This window comes from Poecilia reticulata, chromosome 9, assembly GCF_904066995.2.
Source record: "Poecilia reticulata chromosome 9, P_reticulata-male-v2, whole genome shotgun sequence".
NCBI lineage: Eukaryota > Metazoa > Chordata > Actinopteri > Cyprinodontiformes > Poeciliidae > Poecilia > Poecilia reticulata.
The window spans coordinates 23,817,585-23,839,497 of NC_088838.1; the positions used below are offsets into that span (position 1 = coordinate 23,817,585).

The 21,913-nt window shown below is 38.6% G+C and overlaps 2 protein-coding genes across 4 annotated transcripts in view; both read left to right on the top strand.

Moving 5' to 3' along the window:
- rnf122 (ring finger protein 122) lies at positions 1 to 20,100 on the top strand. 3 transcript variants are annotated; one of them, XM_008418267.3, is made up of 7 exons: positions 4 to 238; positions 362 to 445; positions 8,360 to 8,516; positions 16,917 to 16,962; positions 17,046 to 17,087; positions 17,172 to 17,254; positions 18,465 to 20,100. In XM_008418267.3, exons 2-7 carry the CDS (start codon positions 421 to 423, stop codon positions 18,577 to 18,579), a joined length of 468 nt encoding a protein of 155 aa, XP_008416489.1. In that variant the 5' UTR covers positions 4 to 238; positions 362 to 420; the 3' UTR covers positions 18,580 to 20,100. The 3 variants fall into 3 exon arrangements, with proteins under 3 accessions (XP_008416490.1, XP_008416489.1, XP_081466872.1); XM_008418268.3 differs by having other exon boundaries at positions 1 to 445; positions 17,175 to 17,254; XM_081610746.1 differs by lacking the exons at positions 4 to 238; positions 362 to 445 and adding an exon at positions 1,352 to 1,369.
- Positions 20,099 to 21,913, top strand: part of LOC103470100 (chondroitin sulfate N-acetylgalactosaminyltransferase 1-like) — a 23,126-nt gene continuing 21,311 nt past the window's right edge. The window contains exon 1 of the mRNA XM_081610745.1: positions 20,099 to 21,209. The gene's annotated coding sequence lies outside the window, so the exon portion shown is untranslated. The remainder of the gene's footprint in view (positions 21,210 to 21,913) is intronic.

A 21,913-nucleotide genomic window follows, 5' to 3' on the forward strand; every position in this document is an offset into this window, starting at 1 on the left:
CGGGAGCAAAAAGCTCAGAGCCAGCGCTCCAGTTTCCCGTCTCATATCGATGCTGCCGCCGCCACTGGGTCACTGCCATGCCGCCTGTTAATAAAAACCGACTCACAGCAGCCAGAATGAAATGAAGAAATAATAATAAGAATATATATATAAAAAAACACTTAAGCGTTTCTGCTTTTCTTGACTCTTCAGAGAAGATCCGCGCAAGCAATGTGACACATCAAAGCTTCGGGATTTGGTCAAAAGAAACGCGTTTTTTCCCCACCTCTGAGGACCCCTCATCAGGTGCTATTGTCTGGTTCACCTTTCACCCAGCTGGTCCGCTGTCATCCCGGCCTTCTGGGCGCTTTCATCCGTACAGGCGTCTGCGGCTTGTTGGTAAACACGAACCCGGCGGCGAGGACTCTCTCTGGTGCATTGATGCACCCGTTTCAGTGGTGTAACGGTGAGTGTTCATTTATATTTACACCGTTGTCTGTCTTGGCCTTTATTGTGATGAGTAGACTGTTATTTACATCCAGAGACTCATTGCTAGGCGGTATTTCATTGTATAAATATGACCTAATTTGACTTAATCAACATTTATTATGACCTAGATCATCGGGGATGTTTCCAATTTAATTAGGCAGTCTAGTAATTAATTATGATAAAACTGTAAATATTTCGGTGCCCCACATATGCAATTAAAATGTATTTGCATGTATGATTATACAGCATTTATAATGATTTTTAATTAGAAAAACATCATAAAATGGTAAGTTGTGTGCTGTCCCATCATGTAGTAAATGGTTCATTGTTCCAAAATCGGGTCACTTTCATTGCATTTTTGCTATGAATTTAATTAATGTTTGCATTGATTTGCAGGATACAGAACTGTTTAATCAATGTGATCCTTTATTTTCATCCCCTGCTGTTCCAGCGGAGATCCACACAAAGCCCGTCTTTGTGCTCTCTTTGCAACATCTCAGGGTAATCTTGTTAACACTGACTCGTTCTAACTACAACCTATCACTTTCACCACTTGGCTTGCGGCACTCTGAGTGTGTGAGTGGTGGCAAAGTTTGCAGAACTTCTAATTTCGGCTCTGTTTGTTGCAGCGAATGTTTTGGTGCCCCACTGTGACAGCTAGAGCTCGTGGAGATGATGGATTGGAGGTCTTTTCCCGTTAGCTTTGCATGTTTTAATGCAGCAGCCTTGTCTGGGGATTGTTGGTTGGTGCTGAGACAAAAGACAATTCCCCCTTTTGTGTGGCTCAACTCCCCTGCTATTCATAGCATACCCGCAAACACAGGGAGCAGCACACGCAGGGACACTCTGCTGGAAAAATGAAGCAGTATCAGGGAGTTAGAGCCGAACTCTGTGCATCCAGGTATGAGGAGGTTTCAGTTTTTCACAGAGTTAAAGGGGCATTGTTATGTATTTTTCAGGCTCATAGAGCCATTTTATAGCACAATCAAGTAGCTATGTTACCGTCAGTTGTTGTAAAAATGCTGTACATATGAAAAATGACTCAAAAGAAATTTGACGCCTTGAAATTGGGCCTCTGCCCCTTTAAGAAGCTCCTGCTCCTGCTCCTTCCGATTGTCCCCCTTCAGCACATAATTACAACAATGCTCCGCCATGATGCTGTTTACAACAGGAGTTTTAGACTGAAACATAGCTCCTATGATAAGCTCAGTAGACTTCCAGTTCCACCAGGTGTTTGCTAATTGCTGCTGCCGCTAGTCTGGAGGAGCCGAGTGGGGGAAGGGAGGCTTTGTGAGGTGGAAGCTCGGCTGGAAACTGCAGCAACAAGGAGGACTTGCATGGAAAGGGTGGCACTCTGTGACGTAAAGATTACTTTTACATCGTGTTATTATGTTATTCCCACATTAAAAATGTACCAGGAGTGTTGCTTTGATTCTTTCAGGAATGTTTGAGGAATCATCTAATCTCCCATGACAACCAATGTGGGGTGCCTAAACGCTTGGGGGAATCAAGGCGCCTCCTGTTCACACAAAGCTCCTTTTCGGAGCTGCAGTCTCCAGCCGAGCTTCCGCCCCCACAGAGCACTCCTCCCCTGTGACTCCCTCACTCAGCTCCTTCAGACTAGCCAGCAGCAATTAGCAAACACCCAGTGGAATTGCACATCTGCTGAGCTCATCACAGGAGCTTCTTCTGAGGCCAACGCTCCTAAGAGTGCTGTAAACGGCACAATGGAGAAACGTTGTTGTGATGAGGTGAGTGTCAGAAAGAGCAGAGACTTCTTAAAGACACAGAGGCCAATTTTAAGGCGCTAAATTACAAATTCAAATTTCTTTTAAGTCATATTTGATATATATTGCGATTTTATAACAGCTGAAGGTAGCGTATGATTTTGCCATAAATAATTTTCCAATTTAGAAGGATTTGATTTAGCCCTGTTGAACCTGTATCACTTTAAAACTTCATCTCCATTGATAAACTTTAACCTGTCCATGTTATTGTCTTTCTGCTGCTACTTATTTATCACACGTGTCATCGTTTGAATTTGTTTGGTAGACCAGTTCGACTTTCTCCTGTAGACCAGCAGAAACTGCCTTGCATTTTTTTCCTCTCGTATGAAACGCTGAATATTTGATGTGGAGTTCTGTCTTCAGCGCAGGCAGCAGCAGAGGCAGCTTTGTGTGAAATCGGTGTATGTAGGACAAACCCCCACCGGCATCTCGTCTCAGGGAAACATCCTCCGTCGAGGTGTTTCGCAGCTCCGCCAAATCACAGAGGGGGCTTCCCAGTCTCCCTTAAAAAAAATAATAAAAAGTGACAGCACAGGAATCTGTCTCACACAGATTTTCTTTGTCCTCAAAATGAGAACTTTCCCTCGCGAGAGCCTTCGTCCTCGCTCTGCATCTGCTACTCCCGGCGCCATGGCAACGAGCCGCCTCATGAGAGAGCCGTTATATAGGTCAGTGGTCATGCAAGGCTCCACCCAAAGAAAAATATTACACATAGCTGTCTGATATCCACACATGCAGAGGTAGAAAACAAACAAAAGAAATCTGCCTGCACTGTTAGTCACTGCCTGATGAAGAGGCATGAAAGCTTTTGCTAATATGACCCATTTGGCGTGTGAGTCTGCAGCAGCTTCAGAGCTGATTTCTGGCCTCGTCTGTGCACTGACATGAATACAAGAGCCACAAAATCCTTCAGTCCGTCCTTCGGCTTTTGTGTGCCTCTGTGTCTTCAGATGTTCTGTGTGAGGCCCAAAGATCGACTGAGTGATGGAAGAAAACGAGGTCGACGCGTCTGTTTGTTTGCATGTTCACATCCTCATGTGCGTCCAACCTGGGGTGGGGATGCTGAGCTCATATCCTCAGGGATATTCCCCGAGCAGGACTGTCTTAAAGCAGCTGATATTTTACATTGAAGCATGTGTTTCTCATTGTTTAACTTTGTTTTTTAAAAGCCAGAGTAGAGATGTGTGGATGGAGGCTGTGCGGTTTGGAAAAGGATGGGATTTAAAGGATGCATAAGCAGTTAAAACAAATACTTCCTACATCAACATGTGAAAAAGCTCAGACCTTTCTGTTTGACTGAACATCAATACAGCGTTGATTTATTTTTGACTTATAATAATAATTAGATATCAAACAAAGGCCCAAGACAGGAAAAGGTGTTTTAATTTGAATTTGAACAAGGTGAAGCCAAAACTATTGCTTAAGGAGTTCTGGGTAGAATATATTTAAATACAGAGGGTTTTTTTATTATTATTTTATTTTGTGTACTGCTTTGTCTTAATTACTGCTCTGACTGTGTTGTTCTTTCAGCAAACCACAGTCTGTATACTCTGATCAATCGATTACTAAATTAGTTGATGATTATTTCATTAATCAGTTCATCTAATTAATTATTTCAGACCCCAGATTTGATATTTTTCCAGTAGCTGGACTGATTTCTCACTGAGGTTTTATGTCTGCAACCCAAGCAAAAACATTCGCCAACATTATGTCATGTTGCAAGTACGTCTAATATCTTGCTGCCTTAATCCCAGCCAAAATGAAACATGTTGTTTATTTCTCCCTGCTCTAATTGGTTCCAGGTTTCATTCGCTTGGATTTGTGTTTTTTTTACTATTTGCAGTCTTTTCGCCAACAGACTTTGCAATTTATACTCCGATTTCAGGAGGAAGTAACTAACATTGATGTGCTTACAAACACATCTTGTTTTACTGTAGAGTTTTTGTTTGTGTATCTGGCTTACAGTTTTTGCTGTAGACCTGATCTGTATGTAAATGACTGTGTGGTCACTCAGTTTCCTCCTCCATCCTGCATCCACCTATCCGTCTGCGTGTCTTCCTTCTCCATCATCCATCAAAATAAAAAAAAAAAACTGAGACCGCATTCACACCTACAGAGGAGACGCAGTTGGCCGTTTCTTTCTTTCAGGCAAAAGTCCTTATTAAACTGAGTTACATAAAACCGTAATAACCCCGAAGGGAAATTAGACTGACAGTTTTGATGTAAAAAGAACAGTTTGTCATAATAAAGAATCGTTATGTAAAGGTGTTAACTGTGGACAGGAGAGACCTCAGAGGACGCCTCTTGTAAGATGGTTTTTAGGAGCAGGAGTCTGGAGATCTCTTATCAGATGCCACGGACTGATTTCATTGATTACTGCCTTACCTCTCAGGCAAGGTGAGCTAATAAGACACATTAGCTGCGGTATGTGTTGATGGAAAAGCCAGAGAGTTTTCAGCCTTCAGTCTAATCAAAGGAAACTTATTTCAGCGGCCTCTGACTCATTATCTCTCACTGGGTTAACGTGACCCTAATATCAGCTTCATGCAGATACCGACTGCTGTAGTTCTTCGCCGTTTAATTCGCTGCCTTTTTCTCTGCGTTTGTTTTTCCTCCCCCTCTCCTCTCTTATGGAAACTTGAGGTTGTTCTCAGGGTAAGTGCACTACTTGTTAATTTTCAAGTACAAGCACTCGTACAGCTTTGTCCCTTTAAACCCAGAAACTTCCTTTCTGTACTTTCTGGATTAATTGAACGTTTGAGAGTGACCCATTCTTTCACAAATGTTTGTAGAAGCAGACGGCATCGCTAGAAAATGGATGTTGTGATGCGTTCGGGTTACCTGGGAAATCATAAAGTATCAGCGTTCTAGTTAAGAGGTCAGGATTTCAACATGGCAGCGCCCTCAAACATCGTTTGCATTAGTTCTTATAAACGTCTTTTTAATCTTTCATTTTCTTCACTTTTGATTTGTTCAGGTTATAGTTGCCAGAGTTTGATAGTAACTAGTTACATTTACTCAGTTACATTTACTTAAGTAATCGTTTTGAAAAAAATTTACTTTTAGAATATTTTTACTATGCTGTATTTGTTTTTTTTTACCTTTAATTCAGTAGTTTTATTATGAAGTATCGCTGCTCTTACTTGAGTAAAATTTCTGGAATTTTTACCCACTGACAGAAAAACAAACACATTTTAGCTAAAAACTCACTAGACACAAACCTGCAGTTTTTTTTAAAGTTTTATAATGTTTTTATTGAAAAAAACAGATTTGAGCAAATTTTCTTTTGCCTGATTTTATTTATTTTTTTATTGCTTATGTGAATTATTGTCATTTTCGTCTTTAAAATATCAAAATTTCCATTTAATTTTATATTTTTGTCCATCTGATTATGTCATTTAAAAATATTAAGTTATCGATAATTTGATCAGTTACTGAGTACTTGAGTAAACCTTTTACTTACTCTTTCTTGAGTAATTTCTTGGATGGCTACTTTTTATTTTTACTTGAGTAGAAATAAGTTGAAGTAGTGCTACCCCTACTTGAGTAAAATGTTTGTGTACTTTACAAACATCTCCCAGCTTCCTAATGGGAAATCCGACTTTGGAGGGCATTCCAGTTGATTTTTAGAAACTGGGAAGTCAGAATTTCCGATTACATTATACTTCTGTTGTGACTGAGGTGGTTGAAATACCTGAATTTAATGATTTGGAGGAACAACCCAATCCTTTTGTCAATATCATGTAGGTTGACATAACAGTGTTTTATTCCTGGAGTTTGGTAGAGCTTTGAATTAATCATAGGTCAGGTTCAAAAGGCGTAAAAAACAGAAACATTCCTCTGAAAATGTCCAGATTCTTGACAAAAATTTGTGAAGAAGCAGCAAAAGTCCAAATAAAACTCCTAAGTGATCAACTCGGTCATGTTTGGAGGTTAACAAAGAACCCAAGCGCAGAAGCTGAATGTGACGAGGGGAAATGTCACATTCAGTCTTTGCGGGATTAGCAACGTTTCTGGGGGAAACCCTGATTTAAACAATAAATAGCAGAAGAACCTACAGCGAGAATCGCAGGAAGAGCAGTGGCAGAGTAACTGAGGAATCCAGAAAGGAACAATCAAAAACCAGAAGCTTAAATACGTAGGCAGGGGAGCAGAACAATGAAGGGACCAGAGGAGCTAACTGGAGGTGATGAGGAACAGCTGTGGCAGAATGAAAGGGAAACAGAGGAGGGGTCTCTAAGGTTACGTTCACACAGCAGGGCTTGATGCTCAATTCATATTTTTATGCTAAAATTTGTTTTTTTTTTTTGTGCGTGGATGTTGATACGACTAAATGAATGCAACTGCAATCAGATTCCTATGTGAACGGTTGCCAATGGATCAATTTTAAAGTTTATTCAGCAGTGGAAGGAGACAGGATTGTCACAAAATTATAAAAACGCAAAGAAAGCAGAGCTAATGTAGCTGCAACTTCTGTAGAAAAGTCTGGATGTGTTGAGTGGTTAGATTGTGATGCACTTCACCCACACAGACCTCTTTCATAATTTCAAAGTTATAATTTTCAGCCATTGTTTATGTCCGGATTTACTCTGTCTGGCTTATTCTGGGGCAGAATTATAAAGACGTAAAAAAACATAACCTTATTAACACAAAGGGAGACTCAAAAGGAACCACAAACCGAGTGGGAAACAGCCTGAAACTAACATAAGTGAATAAAGCAAAAATGCATGAAGGATCACAAGAAGTAATAATATTAAAACAAGAAATTAAACACAAAGGAACGAACTGATGTGGCAAAACCCTAATGTCACAAACCACAAACAGGACATGGCAAAACTTTTTCAAAGAATAATAAAACCACAAATATTAAAAGAAAAACAAAGAAAGTAAAGTATGGCTCCTAGGAATGAAAACATAAAGAATGAGAAATGAATTATGACATTTTTTTAGAATAGTTTAAATGCTGCTCTGACCGTACGTTTTTGGTGTCTGGACAGAGAAACATTGTAATTAAACACATGTGGTTAGTTATATTTCAAACAACAAAGTCTGTTATGGACATTCTTTGCATTCAGTTGTTTTTTTTTCAGGCACATTCTTCTTTAAAGTGGACCTATTATACAAAATTAACTTTTTGCATGTTTTTTTACTTCCATTTGGATCTCAACTGCTTCTAAAAACAAGCGCTGAGAAAAACCACACAGCCTTTTTGTTTTTGGTAATAACTTAATGTTTTAAATGAGTTGTTTCAAAAACCTCCTGATTGTTGAGTCACAATTAACTGGCCCTGTGCCGTTACCTAGCAACCCTAGCCAAGCCCTGTCACCAGATACTGACCGGGACAAACAGGGTCAACATAAACAATAACATTGAATTCAGAGTATTTGTGCTAAAACTACAAAAACGACACAAGAATCCAGGTGCTCTTTATTCATTAAAATCAGATTTAAGATCAAATTAAATTATATTTAAAAGGACCTATTATTAAAAAATTCACATTTTGTATGTTTTTCTTCTTCCATTAGAGTCTGTACTGCTTCTAAAAACATGTAAAGAGCTTTAAAAGACACTCGGCTATTTTTTGGCAATATTTTATTGTTTCTTAGTGTCTGGAAATTAAGCCGTTTCAAAAAACCTCCCGATTTCTAAGTCACATTCGACGGGTCACCAAAGTAGAGCTCCAGCATCTTTGGTCAGCTGGTTTTACCGCTATCTGCACTGTACAATGGCTGCTTGAAAAGACAAGTTTTTGGTTGTTGACGTACCATTCGGAAACCACTTGCTGCATTCTTGTAGGTTGTGCAGGAGGCTCTATTTCTGCTTTTAAAATATCTACTGTTATATAATCTGTTTGCATCCATTTTCACGTGTGAGTATAAATGTTTTTAGCTTTTTTGATTTAAAGTGACAAGAGGCCTTAAAACAGCTCATTCTGACAGGAGCTCAAAATAGGCTGAACATCTCAGTGCCTAAGAAAGATTTTGTGCAAAAAATGTAATGAACATGTTTTGCATAGACAGATCCTAACCTGTTCAAGGAAGCATAACAGGTCATCTTTTACCTATATGTAAATAATTCTGTTACTCCTCTCTGTCCTTGCTTAGGGTGCTTCTGTGGTCTGGGAGTGGTTTACTCTAACAAGTCGTGCACCATGCCGCCCATCACCTTCCAGGACCTGCCCCTCAACATCTACATGGTCATCTTCGGGACAGGCATCTTCGTCTTCATCTTGAGCCTCATCTTCTGCTGCTATTTCATCAGGTAAGAGAAATATGTGATTTAACCGATCAAACACAACCACTCAAAAAACAACGAGCAATAATATTAATATTGTGTATCTCAAAATCAAGCTAAATTAGCTGCTTACTTGTTTATTTTAACAGAAAATGACACGGATTTAAAAACAATTTGTATATTTTTTAGATTTATCAAAAGCTATAAAAGTGGCTAATTTAATAGACATTTTTTACGTACACTTTGTGTGACTCTGCCACATTCAACATGGGGATTGAAGGCAGTGGAGGGATAATGGGAAGACAGACGGAGGTAAATGCAAGGCAAACTAAAGGCTGCAGAAGATTTAAGATGCATGGCAGGACTTGAAATTAAAGCTCATAGAAGCAATCTGACTGAACTTGAGCTATTTTCCAATGAAGAACCGTCAAAATTAATCAGTACGAACACTCGGATCAATGACTCCAGCAGCCAAATCCCAATAAATTATAGAGATATTTCTGATTGAAATGTGACCAATATGAGAAACATCAAGGTGTGCGACCTCCAGTTTTTGTTTTTTCAAATATAATGTCATTGTTTCTGATTCTAACACGGCAATTAACAGGAACAGTGTGTTGTGTTATGGCCGGTAGTACTGCTACCTTGCAGCTGGAAGCTCCTGGTTTCCTCTTTTCTGCTTCCCTTCAGGTACTCCAGCTTCCTCCACAGTTCAAAATCACACTCATAGGTTATCAGTAAATCTAAAACTACATCTAAAACTTCCTCTAGGTATGTGTCGGTGCAGACATGGTTATTTCTGTCTGTGAGCCCTCACAGCATGCAGACGATTGGCACCAGCCCCCACATGTGACCTTATAGGAATAAGCAGGAGTAGACAGTGGATGAATTGATAACAATGTAACTTCAAAACACTAAATAAAATGCCAGAGCCATTACGTTTAATGACATGCGGGAAACAAATGTGACCATTTCATCTCAATTCAGCCAAAGGTTATTGAGTCATTTTCTAGAAAACAAGAGGAGTCGGTGATGGAAGAGTCAGGAGATCAACAGCCTGACAGATCCGTCCCTTTTTTTAAATCTGCTAACAGAGAGACATTGTGTGTGCGTGTGTGTGTGTGTGTGTGTGTGTGTGTGTGTGTGTGTGTGTGTGTGTGTGTGTGTGTGTGTGTGAAGGCGAGAATCGCGGTGAGGGAGGGGAGGGAAACAAAGGAGAACATGGTGACCTCTCCTGCTGTTGACTGTGAACTCCCTCTATGAGACCCGGAGACGTATGTGTCCAAAGGACGGGATGTGAGGCAACAGGAAGCCGCTGGCCACAATGTGTGAGGACAGCGATGAGCTCAGAATAACCATCGCCTGAATAGCTCACAGTGGGCGCGAACACAACCGTCACACAGGCGGCGCACAAAAGCTCACCAGGAAACACCAACACCTGTGGGAGGGATTTGCCTGGACGGTTCCGTATTTAGCAAATTGCCTGGCGTTTGGTGTTGCAGAGTGATATTTTTAGACTGGCGGATAATGAAATCCTTTTCAAAGGATTTAGACATGTGTCAGCTGGAAGCAGAAAGGACAAAAGTCCTGTCCGTGCTGAGTGACATGAGGCGGATGCTCTTCATTCATCACTCTTCCGGTAACGGAGTTAAATCATGTCCTTATTACCCAAGAGATGAGGCTCTTGAAATTCATGAAGTAAGAAATACATTTAATCAAGACATTTAAAGGGGACCTATTATACTAAGAGAACATTCCTTGAAAAATTTTTCTCCAGAAAATCATTCTTGGATAATGAGATTTTAATCTTCTCAGTCTATTCTGAGATCCTTTCAGAAAGAGATGTTTTGGGGCTTCTTGTCACTTTAAATCCAAATAAGTTGTGGTTGGCCACGCCCCCAACTCGACATTTACACTTGCATGTGAAAATGGCGGCAAATGCATGCACAATTATACAATCACACATCTTTGATTAGCAGAAGTAGAGCTTCCTGCACAACCAACCAGAATGCAGCAAGTGGTTTCTGAATATTAAGCCAACAACACAACACTTGTCTTTTCCAGCAGCCATCACACAGCTGTAAAAGCTGATTAAATGTGTTGGAGCTCTGCTTTGGTAGCCCATCGAGGTTTTTGAAATGTTTCATTTCCCAGACACCAAAAAACATCAACCTATTGCTAAAAAAACAGCTGAGTGTCTTTTGGCTGTTTTTAGAAGCATCAGAGACTCAAAAGGAAGAAGAAAAACATACAAAATATGAATTTATGCATAATAGGTCCCTTTAAATGTAATTTAATGTGATCTTAAATCTGATTTTAATGAATAAATTAAAACGTAAACTACTACTGAAGAGCATCTGGATTGTTTGCCTTGTTGTTGTATTTTTAGTTTTGGTTTACCCCAGTCAGTATCTGGTGGAAATCATAAAGTATCATATTTGAACGGATTTGTTGTCAGACAGACCTTTGACCCCTGGATGTGTTGTTAAACGCTCACATCGCTTCTGTTTTCCTCGAAGTTCTCGTCCATGAGTCACAGTCACTGAGTCACTTCCTTCAGCTGCATAGACGATTGCAATCTTTCTTAGAAGTGTGATTGTGAATTTATTTATAGAGCAGGTGAATCATCTCATTCAAGGTTTTCTGCTCTCTCAACCAGTGTCTCTGGCAATCCTGGGTGTGAGTTTGTGATGTTTGGTTTTATATATATATATTTTTACTTTAAAAAGTGAAGAGTCACAGGCTCTCTTTGTCTGCCTTTTAGAGATTTTAATTGTTCCCAGTTTAAGGAATAAAAATGATTTCAACTATTCAGACAAAAGAACAAAATACGACTCAGAAGTTAGTATTTGTACTTGAATCTGATCTTATTTCTTAAACTGGTGAAGTTTAAACCTTGGAAATCAATTTTTTGTGTTTTTTCTTCAAAGTTAAACAATTTTTTGTTATAAAACACCTTTCAAAATGTAAAATCAAAAGAGAACAAAATGCAATCTTGGCTTTTAAAAATCAAAAATGTTCACAGGCCTGGTCTGGCCACCACTTAAAATTTTCTAAATTTTAGTTAATGGTCTCTGTTTCATTTTACTAAAATAAACCAGCGGCCAGTGCTGTTGCATCAGGACTGGAGTCACGTGTGAAAACTTGGAGGATTTTGTCAAAAGTAGACCTGTGATAATAACAAATTTTGCTGGACAACAAATTGTCTTGGAAGTTATTGCAATAAACAATAACATTGTTGCTTCGGGACCATTTTTAAGTAACATAAAAACAACGGCAAGTACATCCTTTCAAAGATGAATAAACTTCAATTTCTGATGAACATTTAACACTGGAACTTTAAGACATTTTAAATATCCAAAATAAATAAAACAACCAAAACAACAAATAAAATAGATACTGAAATCTTTCTAAACAAAATTGTCCTTCAAAAAAGAACAGATTGAAGCCTTTCGTCATCCAGTCGTCAGCAGAAAGAGAGACAATAAAAACAATCAAGCTAGTGGAAATGATCAAGCTTGTTTTAATTTATCGTGTGATTAAGTGATTTATTGCTTATTGTAACAGGCTTAGTCAGAAGCCTTCAAAAATGTTGCGTCCGCAGGTGCATCCCGTTTTGCTTCCATTATGTATATAAGATCAGATCAGAGTTGACAGGAAGATGGATGGAGCTAAACACTGGACAACCTTCAACTAAAACCTGACCAAGCTTCAACTATGTTATGAAGTAGAAAATGATTTTAAAAAATTGAGTCTCCACCGCAAAAAACTTTCAGCAAATTGACTCAAAGAGGGTGAAAATGAAGGTACGTCACACTTTTCAGATCTTTATTGGGTAGAAATTTGGAAAACCATCTATGCTTTTCCTGCCATTTAACAAGATTGACCTACATTTCGTTGGTGTGTTACATAAAAATGTTATTTGTGTCAAAACACATGAGGAATAAAACACATGCTGGGTTTTGAAGAGCAGGAGCTGCTGCCCTGCAGGTTTTTCTAGTCAAAGTCGTTCCACAAAATTCTCCTGAAATTAAATTATTTTTCCTTCTTAACTTCAGTACAAAAACACAAAATCTTATAAAGTATTTTTGGTCTAATATATTAGCACACTTGAAGTAAGACAATAAATTAAAATCAACTCTTCTGTAAGAATTAGAAGGTTTAAGTCAATATTTTCTTAATATTGATGAGTATGGCAGATTATTTCATTTTTAATAAGTGAAATTATCTGGTATTGTAACTAGTACTTTGTCATCAAAATTAAGGAAATATTGACTCCTAATTATTGCTGAAAAGTTACTTGCAAGCTATCTTATTTCAAGTGTACTACAATATTTCTACTAGAAAGTAGAGCAGAAATACTTAGTAAAATTTTGTGTTTTTTCAGTGTTGCAAAAGGATGAAAATGCAAGATTTCTGACTGCAGCCAACAGCGAACACCTTCTCCTGCTCCAGTTGTTCTTTGTTTATGATTACATACATTTATACTTCAAAAAGATGGTGAATTAAATAATAATAAATGAATAATAATCTGCAACACATTCAAAAAGATGTGAAATTTTCTGTCAGGAGAAGCCTTAAAAACACAAAGAATGTCTTCTTTGTATGTCGCAGTTGAAATGGTTTAGAAAGTTTCCTGCTTCACAGAAGACAAAAACAGTGTGAAGAGTTTTAGGAAATTCAAACAGCAGAAAGGTCATGCTGGAGGTCAATGTGAGGGTAGAAACAGAGGCAGCGGATTCACAGGAAAAAAAAGAAAAACTCTGGCTGTGAACCGCTCATCCTCGCAGCACAACAAACGCTCGCTGTTGAAATTGTTAAGAGACTGAGATGAACGTCCTTCTGTGCTCTGCCTCGATGTCGAGAAGCTGACTTTGTTTCCACTGCGAATCGAGGCCGAGTTAAAGTGGGGTCGGGGAGCGGTTCTGATGTGAAGGGTTCACATCAGAGAGCTGAAGCAGGCTGGACTGAAAGGAGGGCGAGTCGTCTAATAACAAACTGCAAGGACTCAACACTGAACGGCGGAAAGTGATAAATCAGCCTCTGAAAGCTGACAGACAAAGCTAAGCAGTGAAAACTACAGAGATATTTGTAGATTATGAAACTGTTTGAGGCTGCTGAGCCTCGCTTCTGGCGTTAAGGACCAGCAAACTCAGCAGGGAGATGTGAAGTTATGCTTCGGGTTTTTAGTAGGAGTTATTTCTAGTTCTCACATTTACTTCATGTGAGAAGTTGATTCGGGCTCTAAAATGACACCATTTGTACACAGCAAAGGTAAAGTATTTAAAACGATCTGGAGAGCAAACCTGCATCTCAGTTAATTAGAATATTATCAAAAAGTTTCATTATTTAACCAATTAAATCCAAAAAATGAAACTCATTTAAAGATTTATTACACGCAAACTCATACATTTTAGATGTGAATTTCGACGATCAAAGCCTAGAGCTAATGAACACCGAAAATTCAGAAAAATCCACAAAAAATATATGTTTTAACACCAGCATATTATCAACAGAATTAAGTGGAAGGAGGGCTAACCACAAAGGGGAAATGGTTAAAAACCTGGAAAGTTAACTGGAAGGAAAACTTGTTAGGAAAAGCTATACAAGTTTTAAATTGGGAAATTAAGGCACCTAACTTTTTAGAAAGAGCTCAGAGACATAAAACCCAAGTCATGACGATTCCAGTGTGTGATGGTTTGGGTTGCCATGTCATCTGCTCTGGCCCGCTGGGTTTTTAAAGTCCTCAGTTAATGCAGCATCTACCAGGAAACAATAGAGCACTTCATGCTTCCTTCTGCTTACAAGCTGTATACAGGGATGCTGATTTTATTTCCCAGCAGGTCTTGGCACCTGATCACACTGCCAAAGGAACCAAAGGCTCGTTAATGATCAAGGTTTTGAGACACTGTTATCGATTGGCCAGCAAACTCCCCTTACCTTTAACCTCAAGATGAGAGACACCAGATAAAACAAGGCAGCTATCAAAGCAACCTGGGTTTCCATTAAACCTACGCAGCGCTCCATGTCACGCCGCATGGATGCAGTAATTCAAATATCGAGTGCATAGAAATATACATACTATATTTTTGCTTATAACATCCAGTTTTGATGTGATATCCTAAGTTTCTGAGACACTGAATTTTAGGTTTCCTTTAAAGCCACAATCATTAAAATTGCAAAAAGTTAAATCTCAAAATATTTACTCCATAAGTACTGAATCTAATTTCTGAGATGACAGACAAGAAATATTTAAGAAGTGTTAAATATTTTGAGACGTCGTAGTTACTCGATTGTGCTGTAAAATGGCGCCAGGTGACAGGAAGGTACACAATGACCTCCGCCTTTTAAAAATCATGCCAACTAAAACGCCACTGTCTGCGAACAGTTCTCTCGGTTCTTTCAAATTAATTTTCTTTTTCAGATGAAGCAGTGAAATCTTCGCTCCCGTCCCCCTTTCTCTTTCTCCACGTCATTTTCCACCCATGGGAAATCTCAGCGGATTTAAACTGTGTATCCTCACATTGTTCATGTGAAGCGCTGTTAGCGGCAGCCGGCGTAAACAATAAACCAAGCCAGAAAAACAACTAATAACTGTCATTTCCTCACTCCTGCTTTCTCACTTTATATTATTTGCATTTATTTTTCACGTTTTGAATTTTGTAGGCGTTATCTTTGCTTCCAGTCTCAGAGGTTGGAGCTGCAGTCATAATGTCAGGCCCCAACTGCAGACAGTGACGGATATTTGGGTCTAAGTTTAGTTGTGTAAAAACAGGAGGCCAAAAATAGCCAGTTGAACCGCGGCGACTCGCCAAGCGATAAGGATCTGCTCTCCATTGTTGTTGTTTTTTTGGGGGGGTGGAGCAGTGATTCAAAGACTTTACGTCCTCATTAGCCGTGTTGGTGTGTGTCTGTGTACTGTTGCTGCTGCATTCTGGGCGTCGCTCCACGACTCTTCATGTGTGTTTGATAATACGAGGCAGTGTTTACTGTGGAGCTATTTTACTGTAGCTGACCAACATTTCAAATCTTCGCCTGGATATTTTTTTGCATATTTTAATTGTACGCAGTTCTTTAAATGTCCTGCGAGTGAATATATTTGCCCATTTATCCATAGCAACTGGAACTTTAAATATCTAGCATGTTATTTTCGCAATGCACCGTGCCCCTCGAATTAATTACACTTCCTGCTACGGCGGGGGTGAAACTACCGTAATAACCAGACATTGGCTGGAGAGCGCAACGTATCGGGGTCAGAAACCGTTGGAATTTTTCAGATAGCGCAAAGTGTGGCGGAATTACGGTACTGGAAATTTGGCTGGATCGGCGGCCAAAACACACAAACAATTTAACTCTGGAAATAAAAAAATAAGCTGCTTGATTCAGATCCGTCAGCCATCGTCTGTTTTTTTAAATGTCTATTTAATTTTTACTTGACTTTATTTTATTTTTATCAAGGGATATGTGCAATATAAGAAATTATTTATAGTCTTTTTTTAAGTGACGACATTGTTTTATCTGGAGAATTGCGCCCAAGTTTAGTTGTACAATGTTTAATTGATAATAACGATTCTGTTTTATTTCTTAAATATGGAAAACAGTGATATATTTTTACACTTGTTCTACTAGATTTTAGATTTATTTGTGACAAATTTACTGTAAAAACATGACTAATATATAAAACGAATCTCTTAAACACAGTACATATGATTAGCATAGATATTTTACATGTTTTATAATTTAGCAATAAAATTTAGCTTTATTGACCATATACAAAAATGTCAGACTAAAAACTGATCTCTACAAAATAATGACAATTAAATAAAACATTATAACAAAGTGATGGATTGCATAATGGACACAACATGATGTCATGATCAGGTTTTAGACAATGGAAGAAAAACTTTGAATGACCTTCAAACATCCTGGAGAACTATTGATCAAGACCAATTTTAAAAGATTTAAAAGGGTCATCCTATGGAAAGGTACAAAGAAATTAGACTTTTTCAGAGTACAGTTTCTTTTTTATTCCCTGCCAATATTATAAGCAAAACTTACAATGTTGTTTGTTTATTGATCATAAACATTCTTGTTGTTGGAATATTTTCTACCAATTAGAAATTTTCCACAACTCTCAGATCCAAAACAACCAAACATGGAAGAAGCAGCATTCAGCTTCTATGCGCCACAAATCTGGAACAAATTTCCTGAAAACTGCAAAACAGCCGAAACACTGGCTTCCTTTATTCCAGGCACATCGATAAACATTCTGATGTGTAATAACGCCACTAGACAAAATGTTATGCTTCAATTGTTGACTATGTGTTTCATGACTTTGTATTTTTGTGATTTTATGATCTAAAGCACTTTGAACTAACTGCCAAATAAAGTTGACTGATTGAAATGTTTTTTTTTTCTCATTGACAGCAAGCTGCGCCACCAAGCACAGAGTGAACGCTTTGGATACAGAGAGGTAAAGGCAGGAAGTAAAAACTAGCAGCATGGCAAATCCCACACAACATCACATTTCAAGGTGTGCGTTTGTTACCTCTACAGGTGGTGCTGAAAGGAGATCCGAAAAAATTAAATCTTCATGGGGTAGGTTTGATTTCTGCCTGGTGTTTGGGGGTAGTTTTGCAATGACTGTCAGTTCTCACTTTGTTTCGTCTGTGACTCTTGCAGCAGACGTGCGCCGTGTGTCTGGAGGACTTTAAAGTGAAAGACGAGCTGGGGGTGTTACCATGCCAACATGCCTTCCACAGGAAGTGAGTAGAAGCACAGTGGAGTCTTTCTTCGTGCTTGCTCGCCACCTCACGCGCGACTTGCTAAAGCTAAATCTGTCTGGGTTGTTGGGGAGGTCAGAGGTCAGAAGCAAGAGACAAGGGTTTTTAAGGCTTTAACATTGTGTGATTGGGAATTAAATAAGATTGCTTAAGAACAGCTAACTAATCCATGACTGTTATGTTTTGTTTGTTTGTTTCTCTTCTCTTTAAAGGTATGTTATGCATTGCCCATATAGCTAGATGTCACTTTTGTTTTCAGGCAGAAAAATGCAGGATGGAAACCAGGGCAAGGTTTCACTACTTATGGTACAACAAGCACCAAATGAAATCAGATTACCAGTGAAATACTAATTCAAACTTAACATTTAGTTGGCCTTATTACCAGTCGACATAAAAATGAAACTGAATGGACAATGTTTCATTTACCAGTTCCACTGATAATAGGTGACATTTAGATGGTTCCTTAAATACATTTTAAAAGAGTAGATTACAAAACGTATCATAATGCCAATTTCAGTACTTAAGAAGAAAAGAAAAGTAGTAGTCCATCATGATAAAACAAACATTACAACTATAGAGGCAACTAGATCTTGAAAAATGAAAGATTGTGTATTAGTGACGATGTTGCCAATCTATATGGGCGGATCTATTTAGTCTAATTCTATACTTTGAGCTCTGAGCGATGTAAAACTTTATAATTTATTTTACATTACATTTAGAATTCCTAACTACACTGGCTGAACAAATTGAAGTTGTGTTGTCTTTACATGTTTGAACAAACTATTGGTGTGTTTAAGCGTGCTGTACTGGTGCTGAGTTATTAAATACATTTATAATTCAGTACATTTATGTCTGTTTTTTTTTTTTTTTAAAGACACGTTTTAAGTCAATTTAGCATTGTTTTTTCTGTATCGGATTGGTGCCAACCAGATATCCCTGGTTACAACTCCATCTCTAAAAGAAAAGGAAATAAATAGTAAGAATTACAAATAAATAAATGAAATAAAAATATAATAATAAAGTGTATTTACAATAAGAAAGTGGTTTTATCAAGCTCGGTCTTCCCAACTTTGCCACCACAGACTAAATTGTTTGGTTTTATGATTAACCATCCAATCATCTATGGTTGAAAACCATTTTCTTGTAATGCTAATGTCATTCTCTATTGACATGTGTTTCTTCTTCTTTGCAGGTGTCTTGTAAAATGGCTGGAGGTGCGCTGCGTGTGCCCCATGTGCAACAAACCCATAGCGGGCCCCCCGGAGCAGCATCACAGCATTGGGACGCTGCTTGATGAACTGGTATAGCCTTTGAAGCCCTGCCAGCCTGGGTGGGAGGCCGGTGCTCAGCCACATCATGACCAGCGAGAGCAGGGACACGCTGCTGACACACAGCGAAGCACCAACACAGGGTAACCTAGATACCACCTGGAGAAAAAAACCCCTGAAGGTTGCTGCGAGATTTTCCTCAGCCGCCCACACACCCCTCCGCCACTCATCCTTCAGCATCCCTCCCTCCCCGCACCCGTTCCTCCACATCCTCGGCTGCTGCCTGCAACGAGGCTAACGGCGTCACTGAGGTGGAGGAGGCAGCTGTTCCACCGCCGCGTGGATCAAAATGAGCGTTGACGGGAAGAAACGCACTTCGTTGATGAGTCGGCGCTCCAGCCCTGCATGTCACCACGGTGGGCACAGGCATGAAATTATATCCGTACCCGCCGAATCCCGCGTGGAAAAACAACACCAGCAGACAACGCCTTTCAGATGAGGAGATCTGAGGGGGAATAAAAGCCACATGCAGACAAAAATCTGTCTGTAAATTGTGAAACAAAAAAACATAAAAAGGACAGAATAAGAGCGACGAGGTTTTCTAAAGACTAAATGTAACCCCCCGTTGTTAAAAGGTATTTAAAGATTATTTCAGTGTAATTTGTGGGTCTATATGGATAATTTCCCTTTTTCCACTGGGAAAAAGTCTTAAGCACACTGTCAAAAAAAAAACATATCCAATTGCCAAAAACAGTCAATTTTACTGTTGACTGTATAAATACAGCTGCCAGTATTTTAAATTAGACGTTGCATTTTTAAAGTGCAGGAAAATACAACTAATTTCATGTTCAATCTTAATCCCAACACCCAGTTATGGATATTGTAAATTATTCAGATGTTCACAACACATTTATTACTGCCCAGATATGTGTTTGTGTTGAGATAGATGGAAGAAATCACAAAGTTTCTCACTGTTATAAACAATAATTAAAGCTTTTTAGAGGACTTAGGAAGGTTGACATGAACAAACTTAAAAAAGATAAGATTAAAAGTTACTCTTTTATTTAAATTTGTTTGTGAGATAAATTGCCTTCACCTCCATTTATTGGGAAACAAATCTGCCTCAGCTTCCTTTTTGTGGAACTGAATTCTTGTTTTCTTCAGTATTAGTCTAAATAACCTTTTGGTTGTAAAGAATACATTTCACATGTTAAGAAAATTGAAGTTCTAATTTCAAGAAAAAAGTTGAGTTGAATGTTATTTTTTATATTAAGCTGAAATACTATTTCAAGGTAAAAGTGAGACTTACTGAAATAATTTTTTCCCCTCGAGTTGTATGATTTTATTTTAAAAAGAGAGTTGATCTTGAAATGTTCTTTCCTTGTTTCTTTAAACTGTGAAATAAGCAATTTGTTTTTCTTCACATAACCCATATTCACCATTTTAAATTCATTAAAACAATGTTGATAATTTTTACAGGTTGCACTAATTGCAGAAAACGTTCTAATTGTATAAATTGAAGAGGTTGAGGAAGGAAAACAGAAATCCAGCCTTAGTGTCATGATTCTCCTTTGCATTCCTCCCTAGTTGTCTTTTATATCTTAAAAGCGTAATACTGCCTGAATTGAACTCAACACTCACAAAACACATTGTTGGGTCACAACAGACACCTGCACTGTGATTAAAATGTTGAGTGAAGTAAAAAATAATAATAAGAAGATGGGGGGCGGGGGTTGATTCTGTTGCATTTTTGACAAAAAAAGTAATAAAAATGTTCACTCTGACTCCAGTCACATTCTACCTTTTGTAATACAACAGATGTAAATACTTGAAAAAAGTGAAATAAATAAAGTTGTTTGCTCAGCTTTTTGCTTGTTTCTTTAGCCGTGAATGTGGCGCCATCTTCAGGTGAAATGGTACAACAGTAGAAAGCCCGATAGGACCCTTTGCTTTTTAACCTGCATAACTAATTAAAAACAAGTTTTAAAAATGTTACCCAACACCTGAAGTTGTCTTGTAATGTTTTTTTTTTTTTTTACTACATTATGTATCACATATTATTAAAAGATCTGCAGACTAGAGAGAAGACATATCTTAACTTCTGGATAGTTTATTGGTAGAAATATGTGAATAACAAAACATATTTTATCATTATTTTTTTATTGCACCACTTTTAGATGTTCATATTAGATCTGCAGGCTCAACTTACAGCATTGATTTTAGACGCACTCTTATATGCATCTTGATACATCATATAAATGCTATGTATTGTGTCTGGGCTGAAACGATTCCTCGAGTGATTCGAGCACCTCGATCATTCAAATTCCTCGAGGAAAATTTACCTGCCTCGAAGCTTCGTGTTTTATTGTGTTATTATTTTATTATGTTTTATTATTTAGCCACCGTGTTCCGGGACATTATTAGTGTTGCGCGGAGCTGTCACTTCCGCCTCCGAGTTGTTGACGAAAGCTATGTTTTTAGCAGCATAACGTCCAATTTTCAAGTTCGGACCGTGGGGATTTTATTGATTGATAATATTGCCCGGGTTTTCATCGTTTTTGGGGGACCAATAAGCATCCTTAAAATGACTGGCACGATGCCTGGAGTACGGCAGCCTTTCTCCTCCGGGAGCTGCTGGTTCAAAGCGTACGGCGGGAAGAGCGCTGCAGGTAAGCGGATAGACTGAACACGGCGGCCGTCTGAGTAGTTGATGATTATAGTGCAAGTGTTGCTTTATCGTGCAATAAATTTTATAACATCCCGGTCTGAACAAACGGGTGGCGGAGCGCAGCCGCGGTACAAGGCTGGTAGATGAGTTTCTGAGTGTGACTGACAAAGGTGCCGTAAATATCCCGTATTGTTCCCCGTCATCCCCCACCCCGGTTCTTACGTTCGTCCCCCGGTCTAACAGTCATGTCTCCTCCCCCGACCGCACATTAGGTTCGTTCGTTCACCTCTAATCTACCCTGCGCCCCCCATCACCACTCCAATCCCCCAACTCCAGGCGACATTTCCCGTATTCCCAAACCCAAACCTTGACAGGTATGGGGGCAAAGTGAGAATTCATCTATTAAACTCACTGAAGATGAATACATAAACTAAAAGCTGGAGTGTACACATTTTTTATTAGCGTATTTGTGAGCTTGGCTCTTTATTATTAAAGTAAATGTAATTTCAGATGTTTGTATAACTTTTCTTCAGGTTAAATTAGAAAGTGAGCTATTATTGTTACAAGTTAATTTTCTAAACTACAAAAACGTAATTGTTAGGGATGCTATGGAGTTAGATTTGTTTCAATCAAATAAAAAAAAAAAATCACATATAGTTATCATGTATAGTTAGCCAAATGCACCTGGCCCTTAAAAGCAACACT